The sequence below is a fragment of the Beta vulgaris genome, chromosome 2, assembly GCF_026745355.1.
Source record: "Beta vulgaris subsp. vulgaris cultivar EL10 chromosome 2, EL10.2, whole genome shotgun sequence".
NCBI classification, from domain to species: domain Eukaryota; kingdom Viridiplantae; phylum Streptophyta; class Magnoliopsida; order Caryophyllales; family Amaranthaceae; genus Beta; species Beta vulgaris.
The window spans coordinates 17,450,106-17,474,298 of NC_079203.1; the positions used below are offsets into that span (position 1 = coordinate 17,450,106).

A 24,193-nucleotide genomic window follows, 5' to 3' on the forward strand; every position below is an offset into this window, starting at 1 on the left:
AACTAACCAAAACAGAATTTAGAGGAAAAATTGACAATAAAGGTCTGAATTTTGGATGATAATTTTTAAAAGGTTTGAAATATTGATTAACCTATGTAGATCCCAACTTTATGGAGTCTTAACTTTTAGCGGACCTAGGTGACTTAACACTGACGATTTTTTTAAAAAATCTCTCCTAGTTCCTACTTCTCAGTTAACCCTTTTGGCATGACCCAAGTTTTACAAGTTATAACCTATTAAATTAGTTTCATGTCACTAAGGCCCCCTAAAAGTTAACGACCCCCTAAAGTTGGGACCTATACAGGTTAATCAATAGTTCAAACCTTTTACAAGTTATTACCCAAAGTAAAGACATTTGTTGTCAATTTTTCTGAATTTAGAACTTTTCCAAAAGGTTTGAATCATGTTTGATTGAGATAATTGGTGTTAAATTTTCCTTATGCTTTCCACTTAAATCTTTTCAGCTTGCTAAATGGAGGAAGGATTTAAACTCACAGCACAAAACAATGTAGCCAAATGCTATATTCCTCTAAGCTACAAGGCCCACCCCACCTCCAGTTTATCCTGGAAGTATCCTCAAAATAAGAATAAGAATAATGCATTCGAATGTGTACTCTTTTGTTGTTGTCGTTGTTTGGATTCCTACTCCGTTATTACGCAGTTGATGCGGATGCAAAGGCACTTGTTCTTCATAAGTCTATTGACTTGGTTATGGAGAAAATGGGATTCAATCTTAAGGGAAGTAACCAAGCCTTGACGAGTGTAGTAACCTGGCTCGTGGAAAAAATAGAGTGAAAGAGGAGTCCAAATTCAAATAGGACTTGATTGTTACATAGAATCCTAGTTCTGTTAGCTTATTTAGGTTGTTAGGAGTTATTGCATGATTAGGATTCATAGTTGGTTATTAAGTTTTCTTGGCTTAGTAATCACATCAGCAGTTTCTAGAATTGAAAAAAAGCACTAAAAATAGGTCTCAACAATATAAGGTTGAGCTGAGCATTTCTCTAGGGACAAACGAAATTCATTTATCAGCTTCCTCTCTTCTGAAAAGAGATGGATTAAATATATAAGCATATAGTAGACCCTTTCTTAATTAGGAATTAGCAATTAGCAGTAAACTCTGTGGTCCATGGCTTCAACTTACATACTATTAGTTATATTTGGCATCATATCAAATATGCTACATTTTTCTTTTTACAGTTATAGGGTAACGCTTTGAGTAATACTGACTACATTCAGATCAACTCGTGGCTCCATTATCCTCTTCGGTACCATTCTGATTTAGCGTAAACCTCCAGCTATCCCCCTCTTGTATTTCCCATTGCTGCTTCAGCTCGTAGATAGCTCTTGATGCAGCTGCAGCAACAGCCGGGTCGCTATCATCTGCCAGTCTCTGCAATATCAATATTCATAGTTACTGCCAGTACTCCAATCAAGGTGCAGCTTTGCTAGATATTACAAGCTCAAAATTAAACTCAAGTAACCTGCAATGCTCCCATGCCTGCATTTCCAAGTGTCCACATTGACGGAGCCGCTGCTAACGCATTGGCTAATGCTTGCCTACATCATTTCAAGCAATTGTTTTTCAATCGTGGAACCAAAATCAACACAATGATACCCAAAAACATAAGTATATTCAAGTTGATCAGCCAAAAGCTGACATTCAAAAAACATAATTCAGGATACATAGTGTGTAATGTGAAAAAATCAAGTGAGATCTCAATGGTACAGCCCTAACGTCCCAACCACGACGTTGGGGGTTCGATTCTCATCATGCCCAAGTTAGCGCATTGTGGTGGTTTATTCTTAATAAAAGACTCCATCAGTCTAATGGCTGAACTACACTCTGTTGGTAAGTCTCCAGTTGGTTTTCCACAAAGATGAAAAAAGTACTTCGGAAACACGTTGCAGCTCCTGATTTACAGTCACCAGCTTTTAGAATTAAGACCTCGACACATTCCTATGAAAGTATGAACTTAAAGCCAAAGGTGGAAACTCAAAAAGATACTAAAAGATCCCTTACATTGTGCCCTCACATGATATTTCTTTTAAATTGTTAGCATCAGACTTTTCAGAACATAAGCATGTTTTAAGATGTAATACCTAGTATTGACATTGGGAGAGCTAGAACACTCGGCCAAAAGTGACACACTTGATTTGCCATCCATAGCATCAAGGTCTATGAGCGTCGTAATTAACAGCTCAAGCTGTATCCAGATGTGAAAAATCAAGTAAAATTTACAGAAATAAATGTTTACACAGGGATTCTGTCACAATAAAGTGTCATTGCTCATTTCAAACCTCTTCAGGATCCGTATAGTCAATTCCATCAGCTTCAGAGAGTGCAGATGCCATGCTCCAGTAAGCTTCCTGCAAACCGTGACAACCAAAAAAATCAGATTTTCGAGCTTCTACCTTCTCGCTATTATTAAAGAAACAAAAAGAAAAAGAAACGCAAAATAAACCACCTGAAGAGCAGTAATGCGATCATTTGACACCTCACCAGGGAAGAAATCAAGAGCCTTCCCATTCTTTTCAAGCATTATATTTTGAGATAGGGACCCATGATTCCTGCGCAGCGGGCTAAAGGCCAAGAAGACAATTTATACTACATCCAAAGTGATATAAAGAACAAGTACTCTTCAACAAAGGACTTACATCTTAGTAACCATCATATCATGGATGTTCTTGACAAACTGCAAGAAGAAAGTTCAGAACTTTCAAGTGCACGATATATAAATTGAACAATACACAATAAAAATATCATTAAGACTATATAATTACTAGAACATGAAACAGTCTTTTGATTGTAATATAACGTAAATGTTTTTCACCTCTAGGGCCATAAGGGTATCCTCCATCGCACGTCTCTTGGCACGTAGGTCAGCTCGCCGTAAGTCAGCCTGCGAATCAAAGGCCAACATCATCTAAAGAATGTTTGATGGTTAGGAAAACCAGACTAGCATACAGCTATCCATCCATTTGGAAGTGACAGAAAGATATTCCTTTGAAATATGTACGATATGCCAAGTAATATTAAGCTCGAATCCACAATTAGAATCATATTGTATGTTCCAAGAGACCAAAGATATCTGAACTAAGAAAGACACAAACAAACCTCCACAGAGATTTCAATCTTATATTGCACTATGCCAATCTGTTTATAGGCTTAAACATCTCTGTCTTCCTAAAGCACATGTAAAAGCAGACTAGCATACAGCTGTCCATACATTAAGAAGTGACAGAAAGAGATTCCTTTGAAACATGTACAATATGCCCAGTAATATTAAGCTCGAATCCACAAATAGAATCATATTGTATGTTCCAAGAGACCTAAAATATCTGAACTAAGAAAAGACAGATAAAAGCTCAACAGAAGTTTCGATCTTATATTGCATTATGCCAATCTGTTTATATGCTTAAACATCTCTGTCCTCCTAAAATACATATATGTTCCATGCCTTCCTGGCAAAGAAGTTTGTAATTCTTACTACAGCAGAAACTTCTCTATGATATATGTCATCTTCATAAAGCATACAAGCCCAAACTATTTCTTCTCATGCCTCACAAACGATTATTAACTACAACATCTTGGTTTGATGACAACTATCTCGAAACATATTTTAGTACAAGAGGACTTGTGAGTCTTGATGCAAGACCAAACATTGATATTGATACTATAATCATGAAATCCAATTTAAAGATTTATGAACCACTAATACATTTGGTAGCCCACCTAAGCTTAGAGACATATAGTCTACAGTCAATTTGAAAAGAGGTTACTCATTAACACAGTTGGATCTACACAGGCGCAGAACGGGACACTGCCCAACCAATAGATAAAATAGCACGTCGCATGGAGAAAACACAAAAGACATCATTCTATCACACACAAAGGTGGGCTCAGTGGTAAAACCATTATAGTGTGTAGGTCGCAAGTTCTCACTTTCTTTGCGCAAATTGCAGTCTTTTCCCCCCTCTTTTTCTTTACCTTCTTTATTTCTTTTGTTTATCTTGATTTTATTTTGTGAAAAAGGTTATCATTCTCATTAACAAATATATCTTTCAAACAAATTTACAAAGCCAAATTCACACATTTTTTCATATGACTATTGTTTTTAAGATAACTTGAAGAATTTGAGTTACATTTACCTCAGATTCTCTCCCGTAATATATAACTAATTTTCTTATTAAAAAATGAAAAAAAATTGACTCGTTCCTAATGACTTTTGAGTTAATGAGGATCTCTGAGGGTTCAGAAGCTATATTTTGCTAGGAAATATTTCTTGTGTTGTTTTATTATGTTAACACTTTCCTTTCTGTGGCGTTACAAAAATAATGTTTACATATCTTGTTAAGTAGGTGATGCTCTGTGTCTCTTTCGTATCACATGGGTACATGCAACTCATCTCTCTCATTACATGGTATTCTTAATCCATGTGCAAGCTTCATATACTAACAAAATTCTAAATACTCTCTCCTTCCCAAAATATAGTTCTCATTTCCCTTTTTTCACGGTAATTTATGCAAGTGGAATCTAAGAGGGATAGTAAAGATTTTTGTTATTTAAATAAATGTTGTATGGGAAAAGATGATTTTAGGAGAGACAATAGAGAATAATTGGTGAAAGAGCATTAATTGTAACATTTTAGTTGAATAAACAAAGGAAAAAACAAAATTCAAGAAACAAATAAATGATGGGACACCGTTTTTCTAGACAAATTACGGAAAATGAAACTATATATGGAGATGGGAACTATATTTTGGGACACCCAAAATGGAAATGGGAACTATATTTTGGGACGGAGGGAGTAGAACGTTTTAGGCCATATCAGCGGATGTATGGAATTGATGGGCTGATCATGTTTCCCTTTTGGAGCTTAGCATAGGAAAATATATACTCCCTCCGTCCCATAATATAGTGCCTATTTCATTTTTGGTGGTCAAATTTTAAAACTTTTGACCGAATATTCTCATTTGTATATATAAAAAAACATATTCATGTAGGTCTTGTTAGATTCGTCTCAATGTGTAGTTTCATAATATCAACTTTTTATATTTTTTATTAATAAGGAATTGAAGATATTAAAGGTCAAAGTTACGTATTGGATGTAATACTCCGTATTTTTAGGAGTTATTTCGTAGTAATTAAGAAAAAATAAAGGAATTAATAAAAAGATATTTTAGTTGAGTTACAAAATAATAGGAGTAAGTTATTAATAATACGAGTAGGTTTGGGAAACTTTCGGAGTTTTTAAAAGGTTAAACGGATTTTCTTATTTAACCTAGGGTTGAAAGGGGAGTATAAAAAGAAAAGGAGAGGGAAAATTAGAAAAAAGAACCCTAAACCCTTCTCTTTCCCTCTCCCAGCCGACCTTTCCCTTTCACTCTCTCTCCTCAGCCGATTTTTCTTTCTCTCCTTCTCTTTCAGATTTCTCTCTTTCTCTCTCGGATTCTCTCTCAAACTCTCGCTGAATTTTCCTCTCGCCTCCTCCTTCTAGTCGCCTGCGGTTGTGCGAATTCAGGCGAGGGTGTGGTGCGAAGGGTCGAAGGTTTTGTGCGGGTGTGTCGAGGTTTTTGTTCGAGTTTTGTGCGAAGGGTGTGTGTGGTCCGTGTGTGCGAAGAAGGGGTTCGAAGGTGTGTTCGTGGGTTGTGCGAGTGTTGTGCAAAGTTAGGCGAACGGACACCGTGTGGTGGCGCGACAAATCTGGTCGCGTTAGGGTGTTTGGGCGACGAAACGAAGAGGGGTGCGAAGGTGTTCGTCGTGTGTGCGCGAAGGTGGTACGAGTGCCGGTTGAGTGTCGTGGCCGCGCGTAGGAGACGGAAAGTGTGCGTCGTCGCTGGGAGTTGGTCGCCGGAATTTTTGTGCCGGCGAAAGTCAGTGGTATAATTTTGTACTTAACTTAGTATGTCAGTTTATTAATTATTCTTATATTTACTGTTTTCGTAGTTAAGAAGGTTTGTAATTAATAATTAGTAATTAGAGTGTTTAGTAATTTATTAGATTGTTAACTATTAAGTTATTGTTCTGTTTAAGTAAAAATTCTGGTTAGGTTTGTAATTGGAATAAGTTGAAAGTAGGAAAAGTGTGTCCTATTATTAGTTACAGTTATTATCGTTTCATGAGTAACCTGTTTCATGAAATCTGACTTTGGACATATGACTTACCTTTGGACATGGAACTTACTTTTGGACATATGACATTACTCTTGGACATATGACTTACTTTGGACATATGACTTGACTTCTGGACATAAGACAGGCTGGACTTATGACATTTTGGATTGGTAAAATAGTGGACTAATGTTACTAACTAACTTAGTTACTCACTAACTCTGACTTCTAAAAGACGTTAAATTCACTAGATTAGAATTATAACGAAAGTTCTGGAATAAGGTTTTAACTATTGCGTAATTCGAATCGTTAGATCGTTATGGTCTTAGTACGTAGTAGTTGTTAGTGTTATCAAGGACGTAACACTAAAGCTTTGTTTTAACGATTTAGGTCCCAATTTCATAAGCGGCTCGTTCTATTAACAGCGAAAATTCTCCGCTACAAGGTACGTACGCGTACCAGTTTACTTTCAAAGCTTAGTATCATGATTAGGTTGCAGTTCATGTTATTGGAACCTAGTACCATGATAGGGAACATTTGATTGTGATTGTTTGGTTAGACGTTTATAACGTGAAATCAATATGATGCATTGAAATATGTTGCATTGAAATGCGAAGTTCTATCGTAGTGTAACATCAGCATTATTAATCTGATCTATAGAGTAACAAGAGTGTTACAGAAGGATAAGATTGAGTTTGGTAATTAAGAGAGTAAATGACTCCTTAAAGTTATAAAAAATGATTGGTAATAAAAGAAGATTATGGCGATACTTGTAGTTGGACTCCCTACAAGTATAGAACAATGGGGGGAGTGTGGGACTTGTCCTACACTCCTACGCAGGCCTACTGTGACGACAGTAGTGTCCTTATATTTTGATAACTCAAGTAGGCGGAAGGTTCCGTTCGATCTTGGGGGTATGCATACTAAGGTGATGGGTGTGAGACGGAACAAAACCGTATTTGCATTTCATCTAATAGACCAAGTTGTCTATTAAGGATTCAGTAGCCCGTATGATTCTAGTAAGATGACGGTGCCCGTTCGATGCCAAATAATGAAAGATTAAAGGATGTGAGATAACGTAGGTTCATATAGAGTTGTAATGTATGCATCATTTATGTTCATATAGTTTCAATGGTTCATTACGTACTCAGCATAGCTGACTCTGTGTGTTATTATGTGTTTGTTGTCCTGTGATGAACTATTGACACTTCAATGGGGAGCAGACTAGGTGAGCTGGTGCTGCTGCATGATATCAAGCATAAGGGGGCTAGACTGTAGTTTGAAGTTAACTTTTGGTTTGATTATTACTGAATTTTATAGAACATTGTTACATGGTTTGAGCTTGAATAAAGAGGGGTCAACTATGATTCCCGAGTTGTATTTACATTTTCTATTCCGCTGCAATTTGGTTTTGAGACAAATGAATTTGAGTTACCGTATTTCTAATTATGCCTTGCGTTCCATCGCGGCGGTAACACTCCCAAAGTCGATGCGACGTAGCATTAGACGTGTATGGATTTTGGGGGTGTTACATTGGAGACCGTGAAAAAATAAACAAGCACTATATTATGGGACGGAGGGAGTATAAAAGAAAAAAAAAAACTATGAAACAGGTTTATTATTTATTCCTTACGGAATTTTCTCCAGCTCAAGAGAGGGTATTAGAAAATTCAAAAACACATGAAAATATAATGATTCATGAGAGTCAAAGCTCAAATCGTTTTAAACAACTCTAAGATTGCCAAACAATTTTAAGTAGTCCAAAGTATCACCAATACTAGACTAATTGAAATTGCAAATTGATTTTCCAGACTTTATCTAGTCAACACTCAACATCATTAACTAAATCAACCAACAAAACCATCTTTCAATTACTAGTAGAAATAATTGGCGTGATGACAACAATTATAGCACAACCAACTAAGTTAGGTATACGCAAAATCAATAACAATATGGGGTGAACTTAATGATATTGTCCTAGATTCCAGCATATCCCCGCGAATCTTTCTATGGTTGTTTTCAGAATTTGCTTTGGACCAAAATAAAGTCAATTTAGTCCAAACATACCTTCTATTGCTCGCTACCACAACACCTAGTACCCACCAAGCACACTCAATACATACCACCCACCAAGTTATATCTCGCCTACTTCGGCAAGCGCGCTCCCCCTATCCCTAGTTAATACCACCATATATTTGAGCCAAGCCCCTCCCCTTTCCTTCCCCACTAGATATTCCACCTTCCCTATCTCCTTCTTCCCTTACGTCAACCCCTTCCTAAGGTGGGTGAGCTTGATGGGTTGTACGTGTGTCGAAGGGATAAAGAACGACTTTCTCTTCCAAAATTTCCTCGTTAGGTCGAAAGCGAGAAACACAAATACAAATAGACGAAATCTACAATGATGTGCCATTATAGTTGATGTCATTCTTCGGTTTTGTTGATTTGTGTTGTTCCATTAATCAAGTTATTTAGGACAATTTTTTTCTTATTATTATTAAACACTATCATGTTCCAGCATTTTATTAAGACTAGCAAATCTCTCTACCCTACCTCAATTTCTCTCGTTATCTAAGCATTAACAACCAAGCATGAACCCCTAGCCCACCCTCTTTGATTGCCCTTGATCTTTCGTTTTATGTCTTCTCAGCACCATTGCATCAAACCTTTTTCATCTTCAGTGATTGTCCTCTTAAGCACCAACTAGTCTTGGACTGTCCATCACTGTCCTAGGCCCCACCCTTTCTCTTACTTAAACCATGTCACCAAAACTTTTATTGTCTTCTACACCTCTCCAAGTCAATCATTAGACAACCAATTCCCCCTCCAATGCCATCATTTCTCTTTAACCATTTCAAATTAACAATGACATGTATTGAAATGGTTAAGGTGATTCAAATGAGTGGAATCTTGCATATATATAGCATAATTTAGATCAAACATTCCCCTCTTTACCCGACCCCGCCTGTAGCCCAAAAAAAGTTTGATTCTCTATTTTTCTATTTGTTGGTATTAGTCTTTTACATGTTTTGTTCCAAACTTTTGTGCATTTCGGGATCCAAGGTTTGTTCGTCGTTGAGCTCATAGGATAGATTGCTCTAGAGGATGAGTAGGCCTGGTTATTGGACCGGGCTGTCCAATGGCATAAGGGTCATGCTATTACTAAAGGGTTTTATGACCCTTTATTCCTAAATGAAAAGGGCTCTTATTGGGTTTTAAATGAAAAGGGCTCTTATTGGCTCTTATTGGGTCTTATTGGGTCCACTAAAATCAGTAAAGGGTCTCTCATTTTTTTTCTCTCTCCTCTCTCCTCTCTCCTCTCTCTTTCTCTTTCTCTTTCTCTTTCTCGACAAAATTTTGGGGAAAAAATTAGGGCGAAATTCCACACTCTTTTCCTCATTGTAAGATTCAATTTTTTCCTTTTATTTTCTTTTTACATAAGCTTCAATAGTATATATGAGATTTATGCTTAATGTTTTCTGATTTGCAATGGTAAATTGTGTTTTTACTGTGTGAATTTGAGTATGAAATTGCGTATGTGTCTGTTCTGTTCTGGTTTGCTTGTGTGTTTCATTCGATTGTGCTAGTTTCGTTATTTCTTTTTTTTTTTTGATTCGAAATTGCGTTTGTGTGAGTTTGATGGGTGAATTGGGTGCTCAAATGAGGGTGTTTTCCGAGAGTTTTGTTAAAATGGAGAGGAAAAAGATGGAGTTGATGAGAGAGACTGAAAGGTTTAGGATGGAAATGGAGAATAAGAGGATTCATATGATTCATCTTTTTCAACACAAGACTGTTTAGTTGATTTCTAAGGCTTTTAGTGATGATTCTTCTTTCAAGAAGATGAAGATTAATCCTGATTTGGGATGAAAATAAATTCAAGTTTTTTTTTATGGTATAATAAAGATGATGTTGGTAATCTAGTTTTTTATGATAGAATGAATGGGGTAGTTTTTGTATTTTAGGCCATTTCTGTATGATTATTGAATATCAAACTTGTCGTATGCTGCAGTTGAGGAGAAGTTCCCAGAAATATAAATGTTATTTCACAAGATTTTTTGCAGATTCAAAGTTTATGTATGTTCTCGTGATGAAGTTGTATAATTTATAGTATTTCTGTTTGAATGACTTTTTGTTTTTGTTTGCTTGTTTTGATTCAATTATGCTGCTTCTGCTTATATAATATGTACAATAGTGTTTTTTTGGTTTGTGTGTTTAATTCATAAACTAATTAACTTATCATATTGTTTATATGCAGCATCATATTTAAGAATGATGGGGGATGATGCTACAAATTTAACGGGGCCAGAACGTGATGATGGGTATACTGAGTATGGCGTGCGCAGCAGCGAAAGAGAAAGAAAAGGTCTAAAGTTTGGAAGGAACTTATCGAAGGAAAGAATGCTCAAGGTGAGAGAATAGCTACTTGCACGTATTGTAAGTTAGAATTGTCAGCACAACGTGATTATGGCACTTCTCACTTAAAGCGACACTTAGAAAGATGTTTACTTAGGCCTCTTGAATTTAGGAATGAGGATGATAGTGATGGGGATAATTATGTGTTTAATATGGCTGAGCTTAGAGCAGATATTATTAATTTCATAGTAGAAGGAGCTCATTCTTTTTCTATAGTTGAAGAAAATGGATTTAAGAGAATGATGGCTAGAGCTAACTGTAACTTTGTTCCATTTGGTCGTGCAACTGTAAAAAGGGATTTATTGTCTTCTTATGTGGTAGAAAGGGATGAATTGAAAGATATGTTGTCTAAAGTTTCGGGTCGAGTTTCTTTAACAACGGATAATTGGAAGTGTAATCATACTAGGCAACAATTCGACATGTATTTAGATGATGATGTTCTTGATCTCAACTGTGAGTTGGACATTTTAGAGTTTTGGCATCAAAGTTCTGTGAGATATCCTGTTCTTTCAAAAATGGCACGAGATTTGTTGACTATTCCCGTGAGTATTGTGGCTTCGGAATCCGCCTTTAGTATTGGAGGAAAGACTATTTCGGCCTCTCGTGGCTCCTTGAAGTCGAAAACAGATCAAGCTCTAGTATGTATGCAAGATTGGCATCGTGCAAAGTACAACATTGAAGATACGGAGGAGGTTGATTATGGGTTTAACGATGAAATTGATGGAGAAGAGGAGGAAGACGACGTGGATCCCTTTTTTTAGGTAATATAATTATGTTATTTGGAGTTCTATTAATTTTTTGGTTTGCCTATTTTTGATTCATGTGTTCTGGGTCTCAAGAATAATTACAAAGTTTGATGCTTTATGTGTTGAAGTTGAGCCACTACACGATTATTAATAGAATAAGTGACATTTGATGACCAAAGAGTGTGATTTTGGGCATTTGATACTTGAAGATTTCCATCAACTGATATTCTTAGTACACCAGTAGAATCAGTTAGAGGATTGTACCTGTTAGCTACCCAAACTACTTGTTTTATAGAGGGTTGATTGTACCAGATTCCAACGTAACGATTTGTTGAGTTAGGAGGGCTGAAAAATCCTAATTTGTAAAAGCTATTTTTGGAAACTATTGTTTCTGGGGCTCTCAGAAACTGAGTTGCTGTAATTCTGTCTATGGCAGAACAAAGTTTTGAACTGAAAACTAGAATGAATAAAAGATATGAATAAACAAAATTCATTTTCTGGTCAATTAATCTTACCTGATTGCATCTTCCTTTTTGCCTCTTTTTTATGATGAAAATTTGAATGGTAAGATTGTAATATTTTTCCTCATTTTGGTTCAGAAGTCGAAGATTTGGATTTTTGTGAAGAAGCAAGGCGAAGAGAAGTGCAGAAGACATGTTTTCCATGTTTTAGATACTAGAAGCTTAAGTTTTTGTTGTTTTTATTTTTATTTTTATTTTTATTTTTGGATTGAAGGAATATTTTTAGTGTTGAGATAATTTGGTTTGTCTTCAGATTTTGGGTTACGTTTAATGCTATAATTATTGTCGTTTTATTGTTATGTTTAATGTTGGGCAAAACAAGTTCAAGTGGGCTTGACCCGCTAATGACCCGCTTTAATTTAAGCCTGACCCGCACCCGACCCTGACCCTTTAGACCCTAACCCTGACCTTGACCCGCTATGGACTATGACCGACCCTCAACTGACCCGCCCTGCTAATGACCCACCCCGACCCACCCAATAACCAGGCCTAAGGATGAGTAAGGAGAGGGGGAACATCCTTGTCGGTAGGAGGTAGGAGAAGAAAAGAACGGGTCAGAAATATTCTCAAATTTCTGTTAAGAGACTTCCCAAGATAAACTAGTAACTCTTAATAATAAGTAAAGAGCTCGTAATTAAGAATCTAGTGCTTTGAACAACGATAACTTTTTTTTAAGGAGATTACATTTCATCTTGGATGTTGCTGGTAAGTAATCGAATATGGGATCATTTGGGGTGGATGCAAATATCACCCTTTCTCCTTCCGAAATGGATATGCATTTACCTTAAAGTTCCTCACTCATATCCTATACGACTAATACGAGTAGTTATAATTCTTTAATAAATTGTGTAGTCATATAAATCTAAAAGGCATTTTAGGATCAATAGGTTCTAGAGACTAACCTATAGACACAAACAAAAAACTTCAGATTGGCATCATAAATAATGATCCTCTAGGACCGGAAAAAAAAAAGAAACAAAATGGAGTTTGTGGTTGACTGGTTTATTAGAGGGCTCCATATATCAAGATTATGTAAGTTATACCACATGTCACACAAGATGTAGTAAAATTTACAACTAACTCCCAAACAGAAATCAAAAGAACTAGTATCACAACAATGACGCTCAAAGAACCAAGAAATAAAACAACTTGATGGGTTCTGGAAGAATCCAAACACCAAGAAAATGAAGGTATCAATTAAAAACTACAACTGAAACATTACAGCCTCAATAGGAACTTGACATTTGCCTGCAAGATATATCTCATGAAAGATTACTGCAGCAAACTTTTCAAAATCTAGGAACAGACAGTTACTAAACTAGACAAAGCCCAACAGCTAAACTTTACACATGCAAGATTTTAAAAGAAAATCACAAAAACATCTTTGGCAATTCAGGAAGAGCAAAGTCAGTTTGATTGCAGAGAATGATGCAGGCGACATGAATTTCGTAGTGACACAACTAGATCAACTATAAGACATTGTCAGACAAACCTCTAATGCTCCATCACTCCAGTGTTGATCAGCTACAATCTTTAGCCTTGATTCTGCTTTATCTTTAAGAATCTGATATGGTTAGCAATATTAAGTATAGGGCCTTTCCCTTGACATTATACTCAAAGTGCATACTATCGGAATGTGATGTGATGAAAGTTGCAAAGATAAAAAATTTAATTATGAACAAGTCAAAGTCCATACTGTAGCAATGTGATGAAGGCGTTCAGCCTTTCTCTTGACATTATAGTCAATTTTCTCAGTATCTTCCCTCGCTCGAGCTATAAACCACAAAATACCAGGCAAAGAAAAGTTCAGCATTCATAAGAAAACAAAATACAAGCAGTAATGCTTGACGAAGATAACCATATTCATGTACAAGATTCGGTTCATCATAGAAGTAAAAGAGAGCAAGTACTCCGTAGCGAATGATGAGAATTATGACATTACAATTGGAGATGGTTGTTTAGGATACTACACCAACACAACCAATCATTAACTTTTTGTAACCCTCCAAGAACATTAAAAAATAAATTCCAAGCTTAAAAGAAGACTTAATAATTTGTACTTGGTAAGGGAACTAAAAGGTCATCTTATATAGTAGTTAATAAACTTCTTGCACCTCTCATTTTGTAATCCATGCACCCAAATCAAGCGAGTACCAGAAAAAATTATCTATATATTGAAGGGGTAATGCTATGGCACTATGCACCTTTAAAATATTCCTTATCCTGATTGGGCAGAGCCTCAAGTGAGGTACCGGAGGTAATGATGACTGGTACAATTGCGTGAAAAATATATACATAGCAACGATGAACTTACCATCTAGCTTAAGAAACCCCAAACCTAGAATTGCTACATCTTGGCGGGCACGAGCATCAAGGCGGCGTAGGCCACTGCGAGGAAAACAAAAAGCAGAGTAATGAGCGAGGTTTTATTAATGAGACTCATCATAGCATGGATATGTGTGATATTTAATCGTTAAATGTTGAAGCGGAAGGTTTGTGCAGATTTTCACATTGCACTTCAGCTCAAGGGCTTTACTCCCCATATCATTCGCTTCATGTCTTTGTTTGTCCGTGTCACAAAATAATTAATCAGATTGTCACTCTGTTTAATTCAAAAGATCCTGGGTTTTTCTTTATTCTAGATGTAGGGGTGGAGACAGCACTAAATTAACATTGCACGTTAAACTAAAAGGTAATTCCAATCAAGCAACTTCAAGCAGTTAATCAGTTGACTCTTATATTGGTAAGCAAAGTTAATAAGGTAAAAACAAAAAAGCTAATAGAAAGAAATACAAGACGTTATCAAACTATCAGCATTACCGAGAAAGTAAGACCATATCTTTACGTGCTCTTTCATTAACAAACTTAGCATCATTATGAGCATATTTGTAGGCTTCGGCTAGTCCTTGAGTTGTGGAAGCCAACTTCTGAACCTCTTTCTCTTCAATCCCTTCTCTGGAATAAAAAATTGACATTTATAAGGACAAGGTATTCGTTTTCTGAAAGCTGAAAAATTATGAAATCAACTCAAGGCCACACGTAACAGGATATTGCTTCAGGGAGAGAAGATAAAGATTCAGAGTGTTACATTGCAAAGAATATTTAGAAAGAGCTTGTAAGATACAAGAAAATGACACAACATTGACACAATATTCATCATTGGAAATAAAAACAATGAAACAAATTGAAGAAAACATATAAGTGGGATGATACACAAACTCCCTCCAAGATTGATAGAATATCAAATGCTGGAGAACGGTGCATAGAGTATGATATTTATAATACCCAGATATATCCGCACATTCAGAAGTATGTCTAATGTCTTCTCTTGACTTTGTTTGAGGAGCTTCTGTCAAGTTGCATTGTACTAACAATCTTCGGCAAGTTGCATAGCTTGTGGCCCTCCTGCATATGCCCCATAAACACTCCGGGGGAGGACTTGATCTGGCTTCCTTGTAACACTTACTGCTTGATCTTCTTAAAATGGCACCTTGATTTCCACTATGAAAGCTACATCTTGGCAGATTAGGTACATAACATAAAATTGCTTGTCGGTTAGAAGTAGCAGTTTGATCTGCAACAGCGGGACATCTTAATACTTTGCTTGGGGTCAGCGCCATGGGTGGATTAACAGCTGAAGCTTTCTACACCAAATGACATTTCAGTATAGGAAGCTCACTGTTGGATACACCTAAAAATGGGAGAAAATATTATTCTCCACTTATGATAGCTATGCCAAATTTTATATTTGATATATGCAAATAGTCCATATAATGGTGACACTTTTGCAATTTCGGACAAATAACGTGTGTTCTTATCTCAAAAAGAAATGAATAAGTAATCTGGGAAATTATTTTAATATAAATTACCAAAAAGGCCATTGATTTGTGCAAATACTGCACATAGCTTTGCCAATTTTCTATCCTTTAAATACAATAGTGCAGTCTTGTTAATATAAACCCACATCCACGAAAGCAGTCTTGTTGTATTACTATATCATTTCATTTTGCTGGTAGCTCGTCCCAGGAAATTTTAAGTTAGGAACAAATATTGTCAAATAAAAACAAGTTACAATTGCAAACCAAAACTCTCTAATAACACTTCGAACAAACCAGCCAAAGTACCCGCATATGTATTCTACAATCTTGTTTTTAAAAAAAAAAACTATCTTACACTTTGGATCCCCAAAAACTCCCGTGTTATGAACAGAAATTGTGCACAGAGCATCAAATAATACATGCCAAATTCTTGTATGATGTATCGTGGTTCTTGTGTGTACTGTGTAGTTGTGTTTTGGTGGGAAAAGAAAGTTGTGGGTCAACAAAATTTGGACCCATTTAGGTTCATAAGATTAAATTCATTTTGATGACAGGTGGATAAAATTCTTTAGGATTATACACGCTAAATTATTTCCCAGAACAATTGGATAATTACAGTACTAGTATAACATAAACTGTGTGTCATCAATAATTGCAATAACATCCTGTTAAGTTCTCAACAATACGTATGCAAATTTAATCATTGGTTTTAAAACCTCATATGACTTAAAAATTGCAAAATCCGGGTAAAAGTAATTTGAGCACAGAGCATCAAATAAAGTCAAGCTGATTAGAAGTTTTAAATATGAGTAAATCATATGAAAAAAAAATGCGAAATAATTCTGAGGAGGAAGAAGAGTACACAACTTACTTGAGAGAGACCAAAAGCGAGAGAAGACAGAGAGGAGGTATAAACACTAAAGATATGTAAGGCAATGCAGGGATATAGCAGTGATGGGTTGAGAGTTGAGAGTGAGATGAGAATAATTTGCCACCACTAGGACTAGCTACCCAGCAAAGGAGTATTAATTTTTTTGGATTGTGTCAACACCAGCCCCTTTTGTCTACCGGCCAAATAAATGTTCCGTAAAAGTAGAGTGGTTAATTAGTCGTGTCAGAAATAGATCTGATTGCTAGGTCAAATATATGTTGCCACACTTGATCAAAACCTGACCGACACCTGTCAATTCAGTTCAACAGTTCAGTTATGGTTATAACCAAACAGTTCAGTTGATATCAGTTCAGTTTGTATCAATTGAAATAATTAACAGTTCAGTTCAGTTCAGTTTAATTCAGTTTTTTCCCTTTCCATTTTCAGTTCAGTTCAGTTGCAGTTTAAATCAGTTTTAACCAAACAGTTAAACCAACCAGCGGTTGAATCCATATCAGTTAAAATTTGTTGCGGTTGTTTTCAGTTTCGTTTCGGTTTATTTCAGTTATTGACGAAAACCACATAACTTCGACGATAATCGCATCGGTTCGGGTAGAAGCTAATCACACTCTTGTATTTGTTCGGGAAAAACTGTGCTTCATGTCGGTTTTGGCCAGGTGTTTTTTCGGGTCCGGATAAGAAATAATGCAACAAATAAGTGTTGTCGGCACTTCCACAATTGCCTCAAAAAAACAGTTGTACTTCATAAAAACGTGAATGAAAGTGACATCGGTTAGATTGTACTTTATTACTAATATATACTCCATGATTTGGAATAAGACAAATTTATGTTAATGTCTTTCTCTTTGTGTATTAGTTCAATGGATTAATATATCTAAAATCAATGTAAAATAAGTTGATTATGGATTAGCTCAAGGTATTTATGTGAATCGATAAGTGAAATCAAGATAACAATACTCCATTTAAGTTAATCGTTAACAAGTTATATTCAATTTGAAACTCACATATCTTAGCCAAACTAAAAGAAATTACAATTATTGATATTAGATTAGATGAATGTATCAACGTAAGTCGATAAAGTAATTGAAACTCAAAACGTTTACTTAAATTGAAACATGTTGTTATTTGAATGAGTGTATCAATGTAAGTCGATAAACTAGTTCAAGATAATAATAATAGTACTCTACTTAAGTTAATCATCTTTTTAAGTTGAATTCATTTCGGAACCGAAAGCATCTAATTCCAATAGATGTAGAACAGTATAACTCAGTAGATTGGTTCAATATAACAATGCTTCATTTAAGTTAATTGTCTCTAAGTTAAATTCATATTGAAACTCAAAACATCTAATTTGAATTGAAACAAGTTAATATTGGATTAGATCTATGTATCGATGTAAGTCGATTAGCTAATTCAAGATGGCGTAAGTTCGTTTAAGATAATGGATATTGGATAATATCAACAAATGTATCAATGTAAGTTAAGTTATTAACTTAATAGAAGATAACAATACTCTATCTAAGGTAATCGTCTTTAAGTTAAATTCATTTCGAAACCCAAATCATCTAATTGAATTGAAACAAGTAGTTCATTATTGTTACCATGTCGTAGTAAACCTTATTGCTTATCAGTAAGATACTGATATGAAAAGCGAAAATTCGTATATGTAGTATACTATAAGCTAAGGTCTAGTATTGATTAAGGGTTGTTATAACTTATATAAGTTCACTTAACTGAATACAATCAAATTATAGTTGAGTAATAGTAAATAATTGTATAAGTAAGGTTATAAGAAATCTACCTTAATAGAAGAAATAACCGTAGATTAATATAAGTTTATAACCAATAACTTAAGTATTAATGTAAGACCTATACAAGTAGTAGTAGGTTAACTGTTATTGTGTTACGTCTTACATGTTCGCATTAAATTAATCCCTAATCACCGCATGTAACATGTTCACATATTTCTAATTTATAAATTTAGAATAATAATTTCTTAAAAATCAATAATACTAATTTAATTTTGAAATTTATAATTTCTATTAAGTTATAATAACACTACTAATTTTTAAAGTTACTAAACTAATAATATTGTTTTAGAAATTTACAATACTCGAATCAAAATAATATCAAAATACAATATTAGTTTATTAGTAGTTTAGGCCATTGATTTTAGAAAGATAAAATCCAGCCATTGATTAAGTTAGCAATCCATGTGATTGGACATTCTCAATTCTCATTGGTCAAAAAAGAATGTCATGGATTATGAATTAAGACCATTGATTTGAAAAAATCAAAATCCAACCATTGAATCCCTCCCTATCCCTATCCCTATCCCTATCCCTATCCCTATCCCTAAACCCTCCCTCTTTTCTCTCATACTCGTTCCACACAGGCTCACAGCCTCCCTCTTCATTTTCCTCATTCCTCTTCCATCTTCACGTACACCATTGAATCTCAGATCTATTTTCTCTCTCATCTCTCACTCTCAAACTCTCAAACTCTCAGTTTCTCTATCTCCTACCTTCATATGTTCTTACTGGTGTGCTAAAGTCCAATAAATCAAAGAAAATCGTGCTACAAGGTAGAGCAAGGGTTGTGAAATGGGTTCTTTATGCCATAACTCAAGTAAAGTTGAAGATCTCTAGTCAAAATCGCAAGATTCAAGAAGAAATGCCAAAAATATGAAAATCTCGTTGTTTATATACTTGATATAATGCTTAGTGTTAGATCTAAATATTAGGATAACTCTGTTTTCTTAGAGTTCATGTTTATATTTTTCAATTTTTTGTTAGTATTTTTTTGTTCAGATTTACATGTCTTGTTGTTATTTTTGTTTGATTTTTTTCTCCTAAAAATGAATTGGATAACGCAGTAATCGTGTATTTAACAGTAATTTCGATGGTATAGCCGTATAGCCATTATTCTTTTGCTTGCAACAATGGAAGAAAAGGTGAAGTAGTATTTAGCAAGTATTAAGCTTTTCTGAAATTGGACGTCGGAGTCAAAATGATGAAAGTTAATTTCACATAGATATAGATCCAATATGATCATAATAATGTGTTTCGAGTTTGCAAGTTGTTTAATAAGTAATAGACTAATATTATAGTGATTTTCTCCCAGCATAGCTAGTTTTTAAACTTTTCAATCCATATTTCTTGAACTTTTAATTAACCACAAGTCAATTTTTCGGGTAATTTTACCAAACACAAGCCTTCAAACATGGTTTTCGCCTCTTCAGAAGGGTTATCGCTTGTTTGGTAAAAAAAAATTGTCCGCTCCACCCATTTTGATGAATAATGGAGTAACACCTACCTTTATGTTTGACAAGTTGGTATATTCACATTAAGCATATGCTTTCTTCCTTGGGAATGTAATTTGATCCATATCTTCAAATTTTTAATTGTGTGGCCAAAACGTAAAAATATCGGGCAAAGAAATTTATAGAAGTAACTATCGCCTAAAATCTTACAAGATGGGCGACGTAGTGTATGAATGTGACGCCCCAAGATGGGCAACAAATATAGATTTCGTGGCACATGCTTCCTAGTATGGGGGAGTGGGGACACAATATGATATTTAGACGTCCTAGCCTTGGGGCGATGCTAATAGAGCGACAAACCTAGCGTCAAAATATAATTTATCTCCCAATTTTGAGCGTTGAAAATTGAAGCATGGGCGACGCTTTATTTTGACGCTCAAGTATATCAAAGGCTGACACAGTGTGAGTTCATTTTCTGTGTTTCTATGTGAATTGGAGGTACTATCTTGAATTTGGCTAGTATGTGAATTCGGTTCGTGTACAATTAAAAACCAGTTTAAAAAAGTCCAGTTTGAATCAGTTTTAGTTTGAATCAGTTCAGTTAATTCAGTTAAATATTCAGTTCAGTTCAGTTTAGTTGATTGATCAACTTTTCAGTTTTTCACAGTTATTTTCAGTTAAAGTTTGTTTCAGTTCAGTTGCAGTTCAGTTTTGGTTTTTCATTTACAGTTTATTTCAGTTTCAGTTTAGCATTTTCCAGTTGATTTCAGTTACAGTTACTCCCAATTCAGTTTAATTCAGTTTAAATTTCAGTTTGTTCAGTTCAACTAGCAGTTCATTTACCAAACTGACAGCTCTAGGCCTACCCAGCAAAGGAGTATTAATTTTTTTGGATTGTGTCAACACTAGCCCCTTTTGTCTATCGGCCAAATAAATGTTCCGTAAAAGTAGAGTGGTTAATTAGTCGTGTCAGATATAGATCTAATTGTTAGGCCAAATAAATGTTCCCACACTTGACCAAAACCTGACCGACACCTAACAAGATTATGTTGACCTGATCAGACAGACTTGCATTCAAACTCGAACCCGACCGTACTCAACTAGATATTACTAAAATTCAATTATTTTTTTATATCTACAAAATCATTTAAATATATTAATTTATAAAATTTATTACATTTAATAAGTAATTAAAAAAATAAAATACATTTAATTTAAGGGTTAAACTTTGAATATCATGTACTTGTTTATATTTTCATTTAATTGCCCAATATCCCCATTTTTAAATAATATTAAAAATATCTAGTTAAACCCTATAATATAAATTTATTATCCCATTTTAATATTCTAGCAAAATTTCTCCATTTTTTCTACCAATTTTTCTAGCATTTTTTCTACCAAATATTCTACCAAATTATTCCATTTTAATATTCTACCAAAATTTCCACCAAATAATCTCAAATTCTCGTAACCCTATACTAAACAGCAACATATGACAGCTTGTAACCAGATATGAAATTCATTCTTATCTGAATATCCCAAAACATTTGTAGCCGAATGACGACAAAGATTTTGGAGCTCCGATAGGTATTCTCACAAATACCGAATGCTAGCCAGTCGTTAATGATGGAAGTCATAAGTTAAAAAAAAATCAGCTACATCCCTTTAATCTAAGAGATGCCAATAATTTAAAATTTTACTTAAAATCTGAAGCAATTTTAAGGAAGATATGGACACAAACCAAGCATAAATCAACAAATATGCAAACATAAAATCTTAAATTCAAAATTTTCAATTGAACATGGGTAGATCTAAGATCAAAATACTTGGTAATTACATTCACTCATTACATAAAATCATAAACTAGATCTAAAAGTTACAAAAAAAACAAAAACAAAAAAATTACAATAAAAACAATAACACCTTAACTCTTAAATTATGTAAATTGATTTGGTTATTTCTGTAATGAGCGACACAAGGATGAGTGGACGGACCGAGAAACCGACCCAAGGAACCACCACCACCATAAAAGAACGGACGAATCTAGGAACCGCCAACCATCGCTGATGAAGGACAAAATGCTACGACCACCACCTACGTCGTTGATGATAAATTAGGATTACTTTTCATATCGGCAAATGAAAATGGTCGATGAAGGATGAATTTGGCCGAATCTTCGACGAGCGATGGAGTGGGAGGGGGTAGTGCAGTCTTCTACGACCAATGTCGTGGGGTGGTTGAGAGTGTGGCAAGAGAGGAGTGGGTGGTTGAGGGGATGGTAGGCTAAGAGAGAGAATGACAGAAGGAAGAGGAGGTGGGCAGATGAGAGAGGGATGAGGATTAGGGTTTTAAAGAGGAGATATGGAAGAGAGAACTTTGAAATTTTGGTTATTTTTATTGAAATTATTATGATTGGTGTTTAAGTATTATTTAATTAGAGTTATGAATTGAGTTTCTAAATTTTTATTAGACTTTTTATAACATTACTTATACAACTATCAGTTTATACTCAATTAAGTAATAGTGTAATTATATTTACTTAAGTAAACTTATATGTATTGTTACATTGACATAGATTATCGACTTACAATGATACATTTATTGATCTCGTCAAATACAACTTGTTTCAATCCAAATACATGTTTTTAGTTTTGAAATGTATTTCGCATGAAGACTATTAGCTAAAATATTGTATTGTTCTTGAATTAGCTTATAATCTATATATATTTATCTAGTAACAACTTCTTTCAATTATCGTGGAACAAGTTAGTGAGTTACTGAGTTGGTATAATTCTAAGTGAGTAACTGACCAAATGCTAAGTTAACATATGGTTGCTAACACGTTACTAACTAGTAAGTACTTATTAACTTATTGACTTATGGGTGTTATGTTTACCATCATTTATATATATAAACTATTCTTATGTTTATTGTTATTATTGTACAACGTATTAACTCTCGTTATAATCACTTAGGCGGTTAGGCCTCATATGAACCGTTGTTGTAAATATATGATTGTCATTTGTTATAATATCATAACATATATATCAAGAGGCGTCTAATAATTTATAATCAATATAGTATTACAATGGTTATACAATTATATTAATACCAATGTACTACTAAAATAATTAAACATATTGATAAAATAGTTTGTTTATACCTCATCATATATAGTCACAACATAATACATATATACCGTGTTATGTTATTGTTATTGTTATTGCTATTATTAGCATTGTTGCTACTATTACTATTAGTATTTATATTGTTATTGTTGTTGGTATTGTTCTTATTTGTATTACTATTGCTATTGTTATCATTGATACTATTACTTTTATTATTATTATTATTATTATTATTATTATTATTATTATTATTATTATTATTATTATTATCATCATCATCACTTTATGTTTATTATTATTTTTTATTCTCATTATCATCATAGCTATTTACAAACTTATATATCAATTATAATGCTTATAATAATAAATCATTTATATAAACGTTGGAATTGATCATCTACTCGTTATTATTGTCGTTAGTTCTAATATATAATATTAGAACATATGAAGAGTCGTTCTATTCCTTTACTCATTAGAGTGGTTTTACGCAATTGACTAGTCGAAATAAGAGTTGGCTAAGAGAATACACTAAACATCACGGTAAACACTATAGTGTTTTTATTAGTTTTTTGTTATCATCCATATATTTATCGCACACTTACTTATGTATATATATGTCGATCTTAATACTTTTAGTAATATGATTCATTTACAAAATCCATAACAAAATCAAAATGACCCGACAAGGAGTCAATCGAAGTTGAATTAATGTTCAATAGTGAATGGACCTGATGCTTCACAATGATCGAACTAAGGTCATTAGAGATTCAACCCGAGTACACTTGACTCTACCCAAGCGAACATAAAATCCAAATACGACGTGCGCAAACCAGGTTAAAAATTTTCCACAAGTGATCATACCCGGCAATGGATCGACCTCTAAATGGAACGTTCAGACTTGTTCGGCACCCGACATCCTATGATTCAAATGTGATCAACCCAGTTGAACAAAAACCTGACCAATCACGACCTGGGACATTAACTGACATAATCCTGACCTGTCCGGGTCTGACCTGGTTCACCATAGGTATATCCATAACTTGTTTGCGAACCTGTTTTGACACCACTTGTAACAGGCTTATTTTTAAAATGTTTATTTAAATGCTAATTATAATTATTAAGTTAATTATGTTCCAAAAATTCTTATTTTATTTGAGTTGTGAAGTATTATTTTTATTTGTCTTGTTGTAATATATTTATTTAATTTTATGAAGTTATTAATATTATATATTTTGGGTTTTATGTGTAATTTGTTTGTTGATATTTGGCTAATCACGAACTTAAAGTCGGTTCCTCGGAACC

General features: G+C 34.3%; 1 protein-coding gene and 1 long non-coding RNA gene across 5 annotated transcripts; one reads left to right on the top strand and one right to left on the bottom strand.

The window, feature by feature from the left end:
- Nucleotides 1-1,058: 1,058 nt before the first annotated feature.
- LOC104887237 (hypothetical protein) lies at nucleotides 1,059-16,638 on the bottom strand. 4 transcript variants are annotated; one of them, XM_010671830.4, is made up of 13 exons: nucleotides 16,481-16,638; nucleotides 15,077-15,482; nucleotides 14,612-14,746; nucleotides 14,106-14,179; nucleotides 13,488-13,564; nucleotides 13,284-13,355; nucleotides 2,835-2,903; nucleotides 2,659-2,696; nucleotides 2,469-2,583; nucleotides 2,302-2,370; nucleotides 2,104-2,207; nucleotides 1,485-1,560; nucleotides 1,059-1,393 (listed from the first exon to the last, which is right to left on the bottom strand). In XM_010671830.4, the coding sequence occupies exons 2-13, from the start codon at nucleotides 15,409-15,411 to the stop codon at nucleotides 1,241-1,243; spliced, it is 1,317 nt and encodes a 438-aa protein (XP_010670132.1). In that variant the 5' UTR covers nucleotides 15,412-15,482; nucleotides 16,481-16,638; the 3' UTR covers nucleotides 1,059-1,240. The 4 variants fall into 4 exon arrangements, with proteins under 4 accessions (XP_010670132.1, XP_048494542.1, XP_048494543.1 ...); XM_048638586.2 differs by lacking the exon at nucleotides 2,104-2,207 and having other exon boundaries at nucleotides 1,131-1,393; XM_048638584.2 differs by lacking the exons at nucleotides 1,059-1,393; nucleotides 1,485-1,560 and adding an exon at nucleotides 1,616-1,914.
- LOC104887236 (uncharacterized) lies at nucleotides 8,821-12,090 on the top strand. Its single transcript, XR_789323.4, has 3 exons — nucleotides 8,821-9,512; nucleotides 10,367-11,285; nucleotides 11,870-12,090. It is a non-coding gene; the product is annotated as an uncharacterized LOC104887236 (long non-coding RNA).
- Nucleotides 16,639-24,193: the final 7,555 nt, after the last annotated feature.

What these genes read in the sequence shown, in the direction of transcription:
- LOC104887237 (XM_010671830.4), bottom strand. Translation starts at nt 15,411, where the DNA reads ATGGCGCTGACCCCAAGCAAAGTATTAAGATGTCCCGCTGTTGCAGAT. An exon ending in ACTATACGGATCCTGAAGAG is followed by an intron (nt 2,208 to 2,301) that starts GTTTGAAATGAG and finishes ATCTGGATACAG; the next exon opens with CTTGAGCTGTTAATTACGAC. An exon ending in TCTCCCAATGTCAATACTAG is followed by an intron (nt 1,561 to 2,103) that starts GTATTACATCTT and finishes GAAATGATGTAG; the next exon opens with GCAAGCATTAGCCAATGCGT.